General features: G+C 34.5%; 5 protein-coding genes across 5 annotated transcripts; 3 read left to right on the top strand and 2 right to left on the bottom strand.

Annotated features, from left to right (window-relative positions):
* Positions 1-219: 219 nt before the first annotated feature.
* On the top strand, positions 220-2171 carry LOC118273907 (uncharacterized). Its single transcript, XM_035591106.2, has one exon. The coding sequence runs from the start codon at positions 795-797 to the stop codon at positions 1959-1961; it is 1167 nt and encodes a 388-aa protein (XP_035446999.1). The 5' UTR covers positions 220-794; the 3' UTR covers positions 1962-2171.
* Positions 2172-2205: 34 nt separating this feature from the next.
* On the bottom strand, positions 2206-3557 carry LOC118273908 (eukaryotic translation initiation factor 2 subunit 2). Its single transcript, XM_035591108.2, has one exon. It carries the CDS (start codon positions 3555-3557, stop codon positions 2628-2630), a length of 930 nt encoding a protein of 309 aa, XP_035447001.1. The 3' UTR covers positions 2206-2627.
* A 346-nt stretch (positions 3558-3903) lies between these two features.
* LOC118273906 (39S ribosomal protein S30, mitochondrial) lies at positions 3904-6479 on the top strand. The gene is made up of 5 exons (XM_035591105.2): positions 3904-4439; positions 4643-4781; positions 5142-5283; positions 5368-5523; positions 5646-6479. Exons 1-5 carry the CDS (start codon positions 3997-3999, stop codon positions 6410-6412), a joined length of 1647 nt encoding a protein of 548 aa, XP_035446998.2. The 5' UTR covers positions 3904-3996; the 3' UTR covers positions 6413-6479.
* A 797-nt stretch (positions 6480-7276) lies between these two features.
* Positions 7277-15510, top strand: LOC118273976 (elongator complex protein 1). The gene is made up of 8 exons (XM_035591276.2): positions 7277-7686; positions 7970-8189; positions 8567-11024; positions 11103-11269; positions 11385-11601; positions 11921-12125; positions 15151-15301; positions 15389-15510. The coding sequence occupies exons 1-8, from the start codon at positions 7348-7350 to the stop codon at positions 15451-15453; spliced, it is 3822 nt and encodes a 1273-aa protein (XP_035447169.2). The 5' UTR covers positions 7277-7347; the 3' UTR covers positions 15454-15510.
* On the bottom strand, positions 15479-17718 carry LOC118273977 (leucine-rich repeat protein 1). Its single transcript, XM_035591277.2, has 4 exons — positions 17022-17718; positions 16853-16944; positions 16355-16509; positions 15479-15940 (listed from the first exon to the last, which is right to left on the bottom strand). The coding sequence occupies exons 1-4, from the start codon at positions 17587-17589 to the stop codon at positions 15529-15531; spliced, it is 1227 nt and encodes a 408-aa protein (XP_035447170.1). The 5' UTR covers positions 17590-17718; the 3' UTR covers positions 15479-15528.
* Positions 17719-18068: the final 350 nt, after the last annotated feature.

The following is an 18068-nucleotide window of genomic DNA, read 5'->3' as shown; positions in this document are numbered from 1 at the left end:
CAAAGTCCAACCAGTAACATTTGAAATCATGTCATTTATCGCATAATTGGCATATGGAAACAAAAATAAATTTTACAGTGTAATGTAATATGTTTGAAATACTGAAGAAGAAAGCAGAAGCTCGAAAATGTTCTAAACTTCTAGCAACATAAGTTGGAAATAACCCGACGACAACCCAGCGGCCCAACGTTGTTGAAAAATTAATAAATAGGCAAATAACAATCAATCGCAATCCAACAAAGAGATAATTTCATTCTCTTTACTAAAAGAATCCAAGTTGAAGTCCAATGGCACTCTACGGTTATAAGGCTAAGCTACAATAACCTATCCCAAATAAAAATAAATCATTTGTTTTTAATAGTTTGAAATGAAATAGCAGTGTTATATTTAGTTTTACTACAACTTTTACTTTACACCAGACTTCAGTATCTGTCAAATTCCATTAGATCAAGTTTATATAAATAACTTTCTGCGACTGTGACTTTCAACTTTCAACATTTATCATTTACATACCTATTTGGCATTTGTTAATAACATGTTTAATTATATACCTACATAATTTATATCTTATATAGATCTCATATTTTATTCATCTATTAAATGCATGTTGCGAGCTTCTGGTATTTGTATCACATTTGACTTTTGTTTTTATCAGTTTGTTATCATATTTTTACTCAACAGTCAACAACTTTATCTGTTTGATGTTTAGTTATTTCATATTACTGTTCTGTTAGTAACTGATAGGGAATTCAGACAGTTATTTTTCGGGTTTTGAGTAGGCCTAAGCACTTATAATGGCAGCTTCTTCTTCAGAGCTTCAGAGCCTAGACTTGTTGATATCAAAGAATTTGTCGAGTGTTGAATTACAAGAATACAACAGAATTCACTATGGCCGCACCCACCATCACGAACTGAACGTAAAGGAAAGCAGCCAAGAATCTGCAAAGGAAAATGGTTTCGAAATTGCTTCCTATGACTTTCCGACCAAGAAAGAAGAAACTAGAAGTCCACGCATAGTAAGAGTTGGTGTTGTTCAAAATACTATAGCTACATCCACCGATAAACCAATAGCGGTACAGAGACAAGCTATTTTTGATAAAATTCGCAAAATCATAGAAGTAGCTGGAGAGGAAGATGTGAATGTACTTTGTTTACAAGAAGCTTGGAGTATGCCATTTGCTTTTTGCACAAGGGAGAAGCAACCTTGGTGTGAATTTGCTGAATCTGCTGTAAATGGGCCAAGTACTCAATTCTTAAAAGATTTAGCCATCAAATATGGGATGGTTATTGTATCACCAATCTTAGAAAGAGATGAAGTTCATGGAGACACTATCTGGAACACTGCTGTGGTCATTAATGAAGTAGGAAAGGTAATTGGAAAGCATCGCAAGAACCATATTCCCCGTGTTGGAGATTTTAATGAATCTACTTACTACTTTGAGGGAAATACTGGCCACCCAGTGTTTGACACAAAATATGGCAAGATAGCTATTAACATTTGTTATGGCCGTCACCACCCACTTAACTGGCTTATGTTTGGAGTCAATGGTGCTGAAATTGTGTTCAACCCTTCAGCTACTGTAGCAGGATTGAGTGAACACCTGTGGGCTGTTGAAGCCAGAAATGCTGCTATAGCAAACAGCTATTTTACATTTGCTATCAATAGAGTTGGAACTGAATCATTCCCTAATGAATTTACATCTGGAGATGGTAAGCCAGCCCATAAAGACTTTGGACATTTCTATGGATCCAGCTACTGCACTGCTCCTGATGGTGCCAGAACTCCATCTTTGTCCAGAGTAAAGGATGGCTTGCTGATAAGCCAGATAGATCTCAATCTGTGCAGGCAGATCAAGGATAAATGGGGCTTCACAATGACCCAGCGTCTCGATTTATATGCAGACAGCCTCAACAAAGCTGTCAAACATGATTTTGTACCTCAAGTTGTTTCCAACAACTAATGCTGATCATACACAGCTTCTATGTTGTTTGATTGTGTTATAAATGGTGCTAATTTGTTGTGTTGATATTTTTTAAGCTTAAATGTACACTTTAAAATTGTTATCACAAATTATTTTTTTAAATGGTGTTGTAATCTAATGTAATGTCTTTACTAATTGTCTATTTTTATATGTTATGTTTTAAAAGTATACAACTTGTTATATCATAAACATGTTTTATTTAAGATATGAAATAAAACAACAATTTATAAAACCATTGTGTATCAATGAGAATAATACAGAAGTGAGCTATACATAAATATAGGGGTTAAAATGGGGTACACTCAGGCAATACCTCATTCAGCCAATCACAAAAACTTTGAGCACATCACTAATTACCATAACTTTGACAGAAGAATGCAACTAAATGGTATACAATTTTACTAAGAACTTAAAGTAGTTCATTCTAGATCAATTGATTTTGAATAATAAATACCAAAGGTACATAGAGGAATTAGGTGTACCTCATATTTATGTCTATCTACTTACAATTGCACAATAACAATGGCCAGCACCAGATTACAGCTGACAATGTTTAGAAAAATATTACAGCAAAAATAAGGCCCACGACTGTATGTACCCCAGTTCCATGACTGTATAATTAGTTTATCACTAAGCACTAATACTCTATGCAGTCTTTGCACGGATGGCAGCACGTTTACCGGTGACAGCCTGGAAACCAGACTTGATGCTGGCCACAGAGCAACGGGAACCACATGTTTCACACTGAAGGAAGAATAATCGAGTATCTTTCTGGAGGATGGTGTCAGGGGAGCGGCATGTGTGACATGTTACGTATTCCTTAATATACCGACGCAGTACATTCTCTATCTGTTTCTGTTGGAAACGACCTTTGATAATGAGTTGACTGTTACCATCCACGGACCCACTTGTACCCAACTCAGCCAATAAAAAGTCTAATAAATGTTTAGGCTGTCGATGAAGAGTTTTACAGATCTCTGTGAAGTTGGCAAATGATGTTTTCTTAGTACCAATTCTAACAACTTGTGGAGGTCTCATGATGAATTTCTGTTTTTTACCAGAAACCATGCTGGGGTTCTTTTCTCGCATGATGTCGAACACTCGCTCTAGTAGCTCGTCGTACGTGTAGTCACGGTCTGTGCCGCTCCATAAATCACCACTAACATCCTCGACATTCTCTTGATCTTCTCCCTTGGTGTCATCTTCAAGGACAAGCTCCTCGATGTTTTTCTTCTTCTTCTTCTTTTTCGTTTTAGAGAAGTCAATATCTAGATCTAAATCGTCAATAACTTCGTCCTCCTGCTGTTCCGGCTCTTCGGCCGGAGGTGTTTCCGGTAACGTACTTTCAAGTTCTTCCATGTTAAAGACTCCCTTCTTCTTCTTCTTCTTTTTCTTGCCAAAATTATCCAAATCGAGGTTATCATCCTCAGGCAAGTCGACGTCACCCGACCCAGCGGGCGCCTCCACGCTCGTGCTCTCACCTTGTTCGCCTGCGAGAGCGGCATCTAAGTCGAAACCGGTCTTCTTCTTCTTCTTTTTCTTTAAAGATGGATCAAATACCATGTCGTCGTCCATGATTAAGTTTAGAATTAACCACTAAATTACGTTAAATATTTTAGTGAATGGTTATATTTCAAGATAATTTGGCAGGTGGCTATCAGGCTGTGGCTAATGTCAAAACGTTGCATCAGCCTAGGACATTTCGTTCTGGAACGACTAATATTTTTAGTTGGTAACACTGAAAAATGTTTATAATTTTAACCATTTATTAAATATTTGCTTACTTTTATGTCAATGAAATAGAAAAGAAATATTGTTTGATGAAAATTCTAAAGTATTTTCAAATCTACACATTTTTATTGTTGTTTTTAGAAACCATCCTGTGTTCTTTGGATTTTGAATCTGTTTTTTGACATAATTGATTACAGTCAATTACAGAACGAAACATAACCTCAAAAATTAAATAAGCCTTCAAAATACTACAAACCCGAAGTGATTTAATTGTGGATCCAAAATGTATCTAAACAGAGTCCACAGAACGTTTCCTAAATTAAAAAAGTTAGTAACAAGACCGCAGTCTCAAGCTGTGCTCCCGGAACAAAATGAGTACACCGATACACCGGAGTATCCACCAATTTTGGACATGTCTTTGCAAGGGAAAAAATTAAGAGAAAGACAAGAACTTCATAAAAAAATTCAGGCAATAAATACTGTTGAGGAGAAACAGATTGCTCTGAATATGCCTCGTTATTATGGGTGGAAATGTATTTTATTTAATGAAGATAAGGTTCCCTACAATGCTATGCCATTAGTTCAATATTATACAAGAAGTCACTTCATCCCTGTTGATAAGCTCCCGGAATATTATAAGGAAACAAGCGAGGCAGCTGATGCCGTTGTTCAAGAGATTAAGGGCCTCATTGAAGAAGCAATTCTTATTGAAAATGGGGGTGTTGAGTAAGTACTAGATTACCTAAGTCTTAAAAGTAAACAACATCTTTGAGAAGCTTATAAGCTTCATAAGATGAATGATAAATGATGATTAAAGATGTTTACATCTTAGGAATGTTATAGTATTAAATGTTATTTATATAGTACAAAGTAAAAGGATTTTTTTTTTTACTATTATATTCTTAATATTAAACTATTTTACATTTCAGCCGAAAATTCATTACCAGCACAAAAAAGAAAGAACAGCCACAGTTGGAGGATGCATTAGCTAAATGTATAGTAAAGCAAATAAACAGAATCATCTCTAACAATTTGGCTGACAAAGTGGAACATGTTTTGTCATCTCAAGTAAGTACAAATACTAAATAAAAAATATCTATTTCAGTACAAATATTTATATACTAGATACAACATTATGGTTTAACTAGCTTCTGCCAGTAGCTTTGCCTGTGTTCCCATGGAATAAAAAGTAGCCTATTTGATTTTCCAGGCTTTAATCTACCCCTGTTCTGAATTTCATTCTGATCCCTTAAACTGTTTTGACATGAAACAGTCACAAACATCCATACTCAGAAACTTTTGCATTTATAATATTAGTATGATTTTTATTTTACATAAAGCTTCAAATCTAAGCATTCAGTTTAAATAGTTTTTACTTGCTTTAAAGTACATTTAATTATTATTAATGTAATTTTATTTGTATTCTAGGTTGATTATGATCCTCGTCATGAAGCATTTTGGTTTATTGGTGGTGTAGATACACCCATCAATGTTGTGAGGTGGAGACAGCAATATGGAAAGCTCAAGGATCGTTGGTACGAGTCTATTGACAGGCCTATTCAATACTTAGGTGGGTAATACATCACAATCATTGAAATTACAAATCTTAAACAAAAGGAACTTGTAATTGATTTATTATTGATCTTTGTTTCAGGATCTCCATTACTGACTGTAAGAAACCGTCTACCTTTGAAGCCCATTCTGCCTTTTGAGGAAGCTGTGAATCCTGAATTCAAAGTACCTAAGTTCACAGCTGAACCTCAAGCTTGTGGATATAGCACAGAACACAGACATGGCACGAATATACCAGGTAAAGTAAATTAACACTTATTGTCAAAGCTATTAAATTGTCATTTGTATAGCAATAAATCAAGTCCATTACTTCTTTTATTTCCACTAATTAAGGAAAATAATATCTTGTTTATTTTACAGGTTTCTGGCCTGGTGACTTTGATGAATTTGGCTTGGTATCTTATCATGGCCGTGGTCACATCCTAGGCAGAAGGGAATCCTTTGGACCTGAAGACCATATTGAGGCTTTGCATTGTCAAGCAATGAAGGCCAGCTTTGGTTGGCTACTAGCCCAGGCCAATTACCAAGGATTCACCACTTTCAATGATGTAACTTATCCTTTAGTTACACAAACTGTTATTACTAATGGTCAGCTGTGGTCTCTTTATGCATACCAATTAAATACTATAGAGTTGCATCGAGACAAGGTTGATAGCCCCAAAAGCAACATCTGCTTTGGAACAAAGCCTCTGAAATTATATGACAGCATAGAGAATGGAAAAGTACAGGGGCTTAATGAAGATGTCTTGAAAATGATTGTCCAGTTTTATTTGAATGCTCCTGAAGAACGAGACCATGAAATGAAACCTTATCTAGGAGAAGAGGAACAAGTTGTAGCTGATATTGAAGATGATAATAAGCGCTGTTGGCTTGAAAACCGATACAAACACTTAGTATCTAATAGACCCAAACATTACTTATTGCCTGAAGTTTACTTATGGGAGAGAGTGTTCAAGATTCAATTCAACTCAAGATTCTTTGAAGCTAAGAGGAGACCATTTGAACTTGGTATTAATCCTTACACCAGAAGATTGGATCAACATCTACCTCCTTATATTCCTAAAGTTTTGAGGCCATATCCCAAGAGCAGAAAGAAGTTCGAAACAACTTATTACCCTAAGGTTTAAACTAGATATCTATGTATGTATTAGCTGTAGCTACTGTAATTTATAGAGATAAACATTATTGTGTTGATTGGCACAGTTTTATTTTATGTTATCTTCCTATTGCAATTTTTTTTCTTTCTAAGTACAAATTGTACTTAGTAGGGATTGCTATAATTATTTCATTTATATATAATACTAGCAAACCCGGCGAACTCCGTTTCGCCACCAATAATTTTCCCTGTTTTCCTGCTTTTCTCTTGATTTTTTCCTGAATTTTCTTCTGCTATAAACCTCACGGAACCCGAGACCTTTCCAACGAATGCAAATCGTGGAAATCGGTTCGTGTGTTCTGGAGTTATAGCGTCAGGAAGGAAAAACCGACTTATTTTTATATTATAGACTAGCTACTTTCGGGCGGTTTCACCCGCTCTCTTCGGCTCCTATTGGTCATAGCGTGATGTTTTATAGCCTATAGCCTTCCTCGATAAATGCACTATCCAACACAAAAAGAATTATTCAATTCGGACCAGTAGTTCCGGAGATTAGCGCGTTCAAACAAACAAACTCTTCAGCTTTATAATATTATAGTATAGATTAATTTATTAATTGCCTACATCGCTTCTTACCGACGCCGCTCATCACGTGTCGGGTGCACAGAGATGTTTGTACTTGTGAAATACATTGTTATTACTTGACCGAACTTTAATTTAAACTCTAGACGTCATGCATTCGTGTTCATTCATCAAACGTGATTGTGATTATTTATTTATTATAAAAATATCACATAAACCTATTTTCGTGGTGCTTAAAATACTCAGTGTCAAGCATGCGCTAAAAATTTTTTTTCAAAATAGTAATGTCAATGTCATCTTGACATTGACGTTTGAAATTGTCATTTGTGTAAATCATTGATTCAAAACGTGTGTTTACGTTCGTATTTTCCACATTTTGCGACAATGAAAAACTTAAATGTTTGGGATGTTTCCGTCGGAGACCTCAATCTTAAATCAGTGGATAAACTTATAGTGTGTAATGGCCACGATGAAGTTAGTTCTACAAACGAACTGTATGTTTGTACACATAACCTAAGTGTGATTAATTTCGATCAAAATAATCAACTTAAGTGGACTAAAGATCTTTCGGACATCGCTTCTCCTGACAATAGTCCGATAAACATTACATTTCTCACACTTACCAACACTCTATGTGTTGGTCTTGCGAACGGTGAACTAATTACCATCAGCAATGATGGTAACAATGTAGAATTGACTGGACTGTGTGACAGTGGACTACTGGTATGTATCATATTAAATATACGACATTTTTATGTTACAAATTATTGTAATAGTAGTACTATTGGAATTGGAAAATCATACCACCACATACAATACTTGGTATTGCCGTATAGCAATACAATCATTGTTGTGGTTATGTTAGGAATTACCTACTCTAAATGTGTACATAATTTAAAAAAAACATAAAAATTATACTTTACTCAATTTCCAATAAGAAACTTTATTGTTCACTTATTGATTGAAAACTGCCTACTACAACAATGTGCCTGACAATCTTTTACAGGCTATGGAATGGAGTCCAGACCAAGAACTATTGGTACTAGTTACAAAAGACAAGAATATGATTCTAATGAGCATGTTTGATCCTGTACATGAGATCAGCCTGTTTAATGAAGAGTTTGGAGAGAAACAGTTCATCACTGTGGGTTGGGGGAAAAAAGAAACTCAGTTCCATGGGTCAGCTGGGAAACAGGCTGCTAAACAGAAAACTGAAGTTACTGCAGGTAAATTTATTATACATAGATTCTAGATACATACATAACCTCACACCTGTCTCCCATGGAGGTAGGCAAAAACAATGGACTGCCAATTGCTACAAATCTTACTTACTTCATTCACTTCATCAACAGTTGTAGTAAAGGGTACTTTTAATTTGGTCCTTCTTTAATTTATCACCAAACTGGTGTCTATACGTCCATCTAGAGCACCTTCTACCAACTATATTCTATGATATAATTTATTTTATCATCTGGAGCAGGAATATTGTCCAATGCGGAGTAGTCTAATACCTAGTCTTCACAGGACTTTTTATAACACAACAATAATTCTGTAAGTAACTTTTTATGATAAAATAATTAAAGTAGGTAATGGTTTGTTTTAGATCCTGAAATAGCAGACGATTCAGTTAAAATATCATGGAGAGGTGATGGTAACTTGTATGCAGTTGGATTCATGATGGATGGAATAAGAAGGTTCAAGGTTTTTGACAAAGAAGGCCATCTACAGTACACAAGTGAAAAACAACAAGGTTTGGAATCTAACCTGTCTTGGAGGCCCAGTGGCAATCTTATTGCTACAACACAGAAAATTAATGATAAGTACCTTGTTTCTTTCTTTGAGAAGAATGGCCTGAAACATGGTGAATTCGACATTCCTGTAAACACTAATACATTAGTAGAGGATATTAGTTGGAGTTCAGATTCAGAAATATTGACTTTACAGTGCAGAAACACTGAAAATAATACACAGACTTTACTTCTTTATACTATTGGCAACTACCATTGGTACCTTAAACAAAGCTTAACATTTAACAGCGACCAGAATATCAGCAGGATCATGTGGGACAATGACTTTGATATTGCCAACAACAAAAAATTGCATGTCTTTTTACACAATGGGCAACACTTTTCTTACACTTGGATTTGGAATGTAGATCACAGTAGAGGGTATGGGCCTGATGATGATGCAGTCGTTGCTGTTATTGATGGGAGTAAACTCCTCATGACAGGGTTCAGGCAAACTGTTGTACCACCACCAATGGCAGCAGTTGAAATCAAACTTGATGCTAATGTAAACTCAGTACATTTTGCGCCTAAAAAAGAGAAAGAAGGAGATCCCAATCCTAATTGCTTCTTTGCATACACTGCAGATAATAGGTTGGTGTTCTATGAACAAACTAATAAGTTTCCTCTGGAATATAAAGCATACAAAACTGTTGAAGCTCCTAAATACGATTATCCATTCCAATGTTACAATTGGTTCTGGGTCAATACTGACACAGTAGTGTGCAATGCAGTTGAAAATAGTGATACTTTTAAATTGGTAGAGTATTCAATTGGTGAAGATAAAATTGTTAAGAAACATGACATCTCCTTGCCAGCACCTATAACAAGGGTTCAATCACACCCAACTGAACATACATCACTATATTTCCAACTTCATGATGGTGATATTGCATTTGGCAAACTTGGGGAGGATCTTGAAATCCAAGATGTGTCTTTTGGGGTAACTTGTCCAAAATTTGATGTATTTACAGTAGACAATGAAGTGTATTTCATTGGACTATCACATAAAGGCCAACTCTACATTAATGACACAATGATAATGAACAATGTTAGCTCATTCTTTGTCCATACACATTTTCTTCTGTTAACAACACTACAGCATGTACTTCTTTGCACTGAATTAACAAAAACAGGTATTGAAGCCATTAGTGAATACCAGAAAACTGAATCAAATCACGTCTATAAAAGGAAAATTGAAAGGGGAGCTAAATTGGTTATTGCTGTACCAAATGATACAAGAACTGTGTTCCAAATGCCAAGAGGAAACCTTGAAACTATCCAGCCTAGGCCTTTGTCCTTGAAGATTATTGGAGAATTCCTAGATCGTCTTCAGTATCATGAAGCTTTCGACCTGATGAGGAAACAGAGAATCAACTTGAACCTCATTTATGACCATGACCCAGAAAAGTTCGTAAAACACATTGAGGTATTCCTAGATTCTGTGAAAAACATATCATGGTTGAATCTCTTCTTGTCAGATTTAGAAAACTCAGATGTAACAAAAACCATGTATTCCAGCAGTTACGCTGGTAAACCAGAAAAGCTTAAAAGCGAAGTAGATGGTAAGGTGCAGAAAATATGTGATATCGTTAGAGAATATTTGAAGAAGAGGTCAGATAAGGAAACTAAGATATTGCCTTTACTTACAACATTTGTGAAGAAAAATACGATAAAGGACTTGGAAAATGCTTTGTTGATCATAAAAGAGCTCAAGGTCCAAGAATCTGGCGGGTCAAAGTTGCCAGTTGGATCTGATGAAGCATTGAAGTACCTTCTGTACATGGTCGATGTGAATCAATTGTTTGATGTTGCATTAGGAATGTATGACTTTGATTTAGTCCTGTTAGTAGCTTACAAGTCACAGAAAGACCCAAAAGAATATGTTCCCATGCTTGATGAACTGAATGAAATGGAAGAAAATTACAAGAGATTCACAATTAATAAGCACTTGAAAAGGTTTGACAGGGCTGTAGAAAGTCTTGTTTCGTGTGGTGCCAGCAGACATAATGAATTGAAAACGTTTGTAAAGTACCATAGCTTGTACAGAGAAGCATTGTCCTTATTTTCGCCTGCTGACGAAATATTTCAAGAGATATCGGAAGATTTTGGTCTGTATTTGAAATTGAAAAAGCAATACACAGAAGCTGGTATTGTTTATGAAAGGGCCAATTGTGTAGATAAAGCTATTGAATGTTATAAAGAAGCTGTTGAATGGGAATTGGCGATCAATTTGGCGCAATCGTGGCCTGAAGACCAGTTTAAGGATTTGTGCTGGTATGTTTTCTTTAGATTACTTAGATGCTCTTTATTTTATTGAAATGAGGAGTTAAATAAATAATTATTTTGTTGTAGGGATCTGGTGGAAGCTTTGAAAGAAGAGAAGCGTCACAAGGAAGCATTGACGATACTAGATCAGTTTTATGGCAACTGTGACCTAACAATTTCTTACGCCATTGAATGTGCGCAATATAAAACAGCACTGAGACTCTGCTCGAAATACAATAAGTTAAATCTGAAAGGTTTGTATTGCGTTTTATTACTTAGTTTAGCCTAGACATATGTCAGTCAAACTCTTTCTGGTGATTCGAATATTTTTTTATGTCTTGTCATTTCATGTTCTTTTTATTTTTCTAGAAGAGAAACTTCTACCAGCGTTGTTAGAGGAATACAACAACACTAGAGAAATAATTGAGACTAACTACGCAACGTTTATAAGACATCGGGAGCGTCTCCAAGTAGTGAGAGTGAATAAAACGAAACACCCTGTAGATACATTCGATTTCTACACAAATAAGGACAGTGACTTATATTCAGATGCTGGAAGTACCGTCGCCTCATCTAGGGGTTCCACGTAAGGAAACTCTTTTATTTACTAACTATTTGATACTGAAATAACTTTAATAAAGTTTTGTAGTTGGTAGGTAAGTGTAGGTAGAAAGTACCGACACTCGACGTTAGGTACTGATTGGACACTGATGACATTTTATAAGTACCAAGATAGTGCTTGCTTGTAGGATATACCCTTATTTTCGAAAAGCCCAATAATAAAATTCCAGTGCATTTGTTGATATTTTTCCACTTTTATCTTTTACTCTGCAAGTTGTGCTTGACATTACCTACGAGGTAGTCTTCACTATTATTTGTACTTAAATTTATTTATTTTATTACAGCCGATCCTTCCGGTCAAGTAAGAACCGAAGAAAACATGAGCGCAAGGTAGCATCACTGAAAGAAGGATCTCAGTATGAAGATGTTGCATTGGTCATGGCTTTGCATACTCTAGTTACGGCTACATACGATCTGAGATTGTCTGTTAAAGAATTAGTTATTGCTCTCAGCTACTTTAGCAAAGACAAGGAGGCTTATATTTTACAGGTAAAAATTCTTCTTATACAGGGTGTCCCTGAAGTCGACGTCCAACAGGCACCAGATGATCGGCAAGGTTCCAAATGTTATCAGAAAAATATAAAAAAAATTCTAAGTCCTACAGTTTTTAAATTACAGTGACTTATGTATTACCCACGAAAAAGTACACCCTGTGCCAGTCTTTTGACTCTTGTTGCTACAAATCTTTATTTTTTCGTCTGCAGTCTTCTTTACATTATCCTGAATAGTGCTCCAGTAATATGGAATCATAAATTCTTAGCCAACTGCTTTAGATTGGAAAACATTGTTAGTTTTAGAGGAACCAAATACTCTGAATAAAATTTTCACCTTACTTTAAGTGACTGTACTGAATAAATTATGTATGGCGCTAGTAGTGGCAAATTTCACCAAAATTGGCGCATTTAATAAGGATTATAAAATGGTATAGCACTTTGCAAATTATTTCTTAAATTCGACACAAAAAAAGATTTTTCCACGAAACTCCGTTTCGATGAATTTATTTGAACTTACTAAAAATTCTTCTAGTGTACTCAAATTATACGTTATAACCTCGTACGTACTAGACAGCACTTTGCACGCGATTTGTTATCATTATGTTGAAAATCAGCGAGTATCTCTTGTCAAACAACATTGTCTGTCTACTCATGATTTCGCTTGCAGCTTTCGTCGGCAATATTAGCGCTAGACGAACTGGTGTTGTGCATCTCGAGCCATCGTACTCGGGTTTCGGCATTTTAGCTGAGCACTGGCTTTTTTGCGCCGTTTTGATTATTTATTTTTTAAATTATTTTTTGCTTTCCCTGCAATTCCTTATAAAGGTGCAAATAATTCTTTCTCGACAAACTAAAGAATATTTGATGCTTCATCCCGCATTTGATCACAAAGCATGAACACGTAATTTAATCGGAGGATTCACCCATTTCTTTTTTTTTTTTTTGATGGGGATATGACGAGTAATTGTGCGTAAGGGCTCATGTACACCATACCACTACCGCGTCGATACGCTGTATACATGACGCTGCCGCGTCCGTTCCTTTTGATTTTACTACACATTTGATAATGTGTTTGATACACTATGAACATCATATTGCAATCATTCCATATTATTTAGTGAAACATGATACACAACATCGGTTCCTCTAGTAAGTCTAGTAATATTGCCGACGAAAGCTGCAAGCGAAATCATGAGTAGACAGACAATGTTGTTTGACAAGAGATACTCGCTGATTTTCAACATAATGATAACAAATCGCGTGCAAAGTGTTGTCTAGTGCATACGAGGTTGTAACGTATGATTTGAGTACACTAGAAGAAATATTAGTAAGTTCAAATAAATTCATCGAAACGGAGTTTCGTTGAAAAATCTTTTTTTGTGTCGAATTTAAGAAATAATTTTCAAAGTGCTATACCATTTTATAATCCTTATTAAATGAGCCAACTTTGGTGAAATTTGCCACTACTAGCGCCATACATAATTTATTCAGTACAGTCACTTAAAGTAAGGTGAAAATTTTATTCAGAGTATTTGGTTCCTCTAAAACTAACAATGTTTTCCAATCTAAAGCAGTTGGCTAAGAATTTATGATTCCATATTACTGGAGCACTATTCAGGATAATGTAAGGAAGACTGCAGACGAAAAAATAAAGATTTGTAGCAACAAGAGTCAAAAGACTGGCACAGGGTGTACTTTTTCGTGGGTAATACATAAGTCACTGTAATTTAAAAACTGTAGGACTTAGAATTTTTTTTATATTTTTCTGATAACATTTGGAACCTTGCCGATCATCTGGTGCCCGTTGGACGTCGATTTCAGGGACACCCTGTATATTTTTTTAACGTGTTGTTAAATCTATGTTCGTAATAAAGGACAAGCCATAGCAAAGAAACAGGCACCTATATCCTCAACAGGACTCTTTTCGGCCTTGAGCTTCTAAAAACTGTGATGTGCAATATTTAAATATTTAATATGTTACGGTAAGAGTGAATAATTGAAAATTATTAATAATTATCTATGATTATTAATAATTACCGAAACTCGAGGTAAAAGTGATAAATTAATCACATTTGTCGGTTATTATTAATAATTTTACCCTAGTAGTGATAAATGTAATAAGTGGCCAAGATGTTATTTTTATTTCAATTTAAACGGCAATATATTGTACTTGCACAAGAAATATTTTTTGAAAATTTTAATTTGTTACATTTATAGGTGCTACAGAAGATTTACAGGCAAATCAAATAATATGATTGTTGATGATTTAGGATTCGTGTTGATTTTGTTAATGAAACAATAATTGTTTAATTATATTTTTGGTATAATTTTATGTACCACGAAAGACTTTCTTGCATAATTTTGATGGTAGATTAAATTTTTAAAAGAATTTTATCTTTAATTTTGTGATAAATGTGCCCTTTTTGGCAAGGCGAGAGGGTGTGTCAGAATTTTACTGACTAAAAACCATCCCGTTCCTACTCCTCCTTTTCGAGCCGGAGCCCCGGTAAATCCGCTAGGTAGTCCGCATTCCGCAACTTTTCGATTTAAGCTACTTACTATTTTCTAATTTTAGCACTATTTGTGTACCTAGGTACTCATGCTGAAATCTTTAAATTACAAAACTTAGGGTATAGTTTTCATAGTTTAGAATGAGTGAATTTGTTGTCCTTTCGTTTTAAAGCAAGTACAAGTAACCTTGTTTGTGTGATTTCTAATTAATATAATCGTAAGACTGTGTTTAATATTATAAATAAATACCGGCTGGTCAAAAAACATTGGGTTTATATTTATTTTATTACTTTCACCAATATGTGTCGTGAATTATTAATAATTACTAAAAGTAATAAATTTCGATCGATTATTCACATTTACCAAAACGTGTGATTATTATTAATAATTTCGTAAAATTATTAATAATTTTCAATTAATCAGATTTACCGTAACATTTACATCTATCTAAACCATTAAGTTGTTTTATAAAAAGACAAATATCTAACAAATTCTATATCTATCTACAGACGTCTTTGGAGAAAGTTTTGAAAGAAATGAAGGATAGTTTCAAAGAAATCTGGACAAATGAGTTTGTGCTAGAAGCGACAAACGCATCTATAGCGGCACAGAATGTTCCAGAAGGACAGAGCATAATACCACAAGGCATTGCCTCACTCGGTAAGTATTTATTATACCTACATAAGTATTTTATTTATTACACACATAAGTCATCACAGGCTTACATTACAATGCTTTTTCTTTCAGATCCACACATAAGAATAGCTCCAGTTATTTCCGACATCAGTTGGAAGCTTGAAGGTCTTAATTAAGTTATAATCATAAAATGAAAGCACATTTATCAATAAATATTTTATTTGATTGTTTAACTCAGTACTTTTATTATATCACACACATTTAGGCGAGCAGTAATAGCATAGGAAGGACACAGTGCCCTTTCTGCTCTTATCAGACACTACAACATGAAAATAATCTTTTAATTGGAACTCTTTATAGCTATAATGTTCTTTATTCATGACGGGTTCTCCACAAACACATGAGTTGGCATCATCTAAGTATTCTACTAAAGTCCATGGAATAGTATTGGGAGCATAAGAGATCTTCTGTTTTACAACAACTCTGGCTGCTAAGTCTACTAAACTGTTAACATACATTTCCCAGGGATTGTTTTTAAGTATTTTTGACTGTTCTGTGTCTCCTTCATAGAGTTTGTTGTCTGAAAGATCTATGTAATCCAGGCGACATTGGAGCAGACTGCATGGAAGTGATGTGAGGTTGTTCCGAGCTATTGTGAGATACCTAAAACAAAGGGTATGATGAGTGTTTTAACTACAAAATTTAATTAAAAGTACAGGGTAGTATCTTTTATAATCAATAGGCCTATAAGATACAATACACTATTTAAAAATCTTTAAGTAATGGTTGTATTTAAAGTGGATACCATCATCATCCTTCAATTGCAAGAGGCTTGCAGAGAGAAGTTTGATTTAGTGCAGGCATGCAGTGTAGGATGGCCTACTTTGCAATAAAAGACAAAAGGCAGCCAGCTGCCTTGTGACTTGTCCAGACAAGTATCACTGCAAATCACTCCTACTATGTTGCATAAGAATATGAAACAATGACTACATCATTCTTTTAGTTTAGTCATAAAAACCCAGTAACAAAAAATATCAAGTTTAACATAGTATAGCAAGAAAAGGTTAAAACACCCACCTGAGATTGCTCATGCGTCCAATAGTGTTTGGCAGATATTCCAACAAATTATTATCCACCTTCAGAGTAACAAGACTCTGTAATTTCCATATTGATTTTGGCAAGTATTTTAATTCATTCCCAGTTACATCCAACAGTTTTAGCTTATTCTTAACCTGTGAATGAAGTGCAGTGGTTATTATAAAAAAAATATAATTAAATACTCCATGTGATTTTTTTTTTGTACTTTTGAATAAATAAGCCTACTAATATTATAAATACAAAATGGCTGAAGAGATCAAGAATTGGAAACAGGAGTAGACTATGATCTGGAATAATACATAGGCCTCTTGAGAATGAGGCTGAAGCTACTGGCAGAAGAAACTATACATTATGTGAAAAAGATAACAAACATTATATTAAATGTTTTTTTTTTGATATTATTTATTTATTTATATGACAGGACATTATGTGGAAGTCTTAAACAAATTTTATTTTTTATTTTGAACAATTTATTACCTGAAGTCGCAATAACCACCGCCAATCTATTACTCCTTTAATTCCAAGTTTATTATTAGCCAAATGCAATTCAGCTAGATTTGCCATACTTCCTGGAAGTTAAAACTTTTTTTATAACAAAAGAGTTAACCTTTAAATTCTGTATTATTAAATTTCAAGCCATCCTTACCAAATTCTGGAGGTATGTTTTCAATGACATTGTTACTGAGATCAAGTACGACAAGTTGTTTCAATAATAAAATGTCTCTTCTAAAATTGCAAAGATTCAGTCCACTAATACAAAGAGATTCCAAAGTTCTTGGGAATCCTTTGTTGGGGAAAGCACTCCGATCACGTATTACCATTTTTGTGGGGGATTCTTTATGCGTTACGGCTACACTAGATAATTTAGCTAAATTTATTGTCTTTGTATCACCGACGATGCACGACCTAAGTAGTTTTACGAAACATTTTAATTGTATGTGTTCACATTTGATACATAAGTCATGAGGCGGTTCTTCGAAGCGTATGGTAGCTTTGCCTTCATTTATGAACTTAATAAACATTTGTTTCACAGATTTAACACGATATTTTGTACCAGTTTTGTTTACAGTTGAAAATAGTAGCACACTATACTCAGTTTCATTTTTAGGTTCTTTTATTAGAGCCAGAGTAGATTTTAAATACTTCCCACTAGGTCTTATATTTAAAGCACTATGCAGTCTATTGATAACTTCGACTTGGCAATGTAATTTCATGGTTATGTATTCTAAAACACCTTATGAAAACTAAAGAAAATTGAAAACAAACGTGCCAATACCGCCAAAATAATCTGACATTTATCAATAAACAAATCCAAATCAGTCGGTAAAATGTCAATGTCATAGATATCAGCGGTTCATGGTTGTGCTCTACCGAGAATAAAACAAAACCGATAAATATCGATAAATCAACAGAATATAGTTAGATATAGTAAAGAAACATTTCTCATCGATTATTTTTAAATTGAATTTCTTTATCTTAAATAAATCAAAATCAATACTACAATCAAAATAGATATGACAAACAGTAGTGTTTTGAAAATGCTGTATTTAGCTAGATCGGTTATGGTATGATAGATACAGTTAAGTTATTTCGTGTCGTGTACAAGACTTGATCGATTCTTAGTATAGCGGATATCGATAAGGATATTTTTTAAACACAACATCCCTAAGTGCGGTTCGACAGCAGCAGCGGT

This window comes from Spodoptera frugiperda, chromosome 3 (assembly GCF_023101765.2).
Source record: "Spodoptera frugiperda isolate SF20-4 chromosome 3, AGI-APGP_CSIRO_Sfru_2.0, whole genome shotgun sequence".
Taxonomy (NCBI): Eukaryota; Metazoa; Arthropoda; class Insecta; order Lepidoptera; family Noctuidae; genus Spodoptera; species Spodoptera frugiperda.
This window is presented reverse-complemented; position numbering and strand designations above follow the sequence as displayed.

Bases quoted from the DNA above. Each gene is read 5' to 3' on its own strand.
- LOC118273907 (XM_035591106.2), top strand. From the start codon at position 795: ATGGCAGCTTCTTCTTCAGAGCTTCAGAGCCTAGACTTGTTGATATCA.
- LOC118273908 (XM_035591108.2), bottom strand. From the start codon at position 3,557: ATGGACGACGACATGGTATTTGATCCATCTTTAAAGAAAAAGAAGAAG.
- LOC118273906 (XM_035591105.2), top strand. From the start codon at position 3,997: ATGTATCTAAACAGAGTCCACAGAACGTTTCCTAAATTAAAAAAGTTA. The intron at 4,440-4,642 runs GTAAGTACTAGA...TTTACATTTCAG, and splicing joins ATTGAAAATGGGGGTGTTGA to CCGAAAATTCATTACCAGCA. The intron at 4,782-5,141 runs GTAAGTACAAAT...TTTGTATTCTAG, and splicing joins AACATGTTTTGTCATCTCAA to GTTGATTATGATCCTCGTCA.
- LOC118273976 (XM_035591276.2), top strand. From the start codon at position 7,348: ATGAAAAACTTAAATGTTTGGGATGTTTCCGTCGGAGACCTCAATCTT. The intron at 7,687-7,969 runs GTATGTATCATA...AATCTTTTACAG, and splicing joins TGTGTGACAGTGGACTACTG to GCTATGGAATGGAGTCCAGA. The intron at 11,025-11,102 runs GTATGTTTTCTT...ATTTTGTTGTAG, and splicing joins CAGTTTAAGGATTTGTGCTG to GGATCTGGTGGAAGCTTTGA.
- LOC118273977 (XM_035591277.2), bottom strand. From the start codon at position 17,589: ATGAAATTACATTGCCAAGTCGAAGTTATCAATAGACTGCATAGTGCT. The intron at 16,510-16,852 runs GTAATAAATTGT...CTTCATTCACAG, and splicing joins GGTGGTTATTGCGACTTCAG to GTTAAGAATAAGCTAAAACT. The intron at 15,941-16,354 runs GTGGGTGTTTTA...CCTTTGTTTTAG, and splicing joins GGACGCATGAGCAATCTCAG to GTATCTCACAATAGCTCGGA.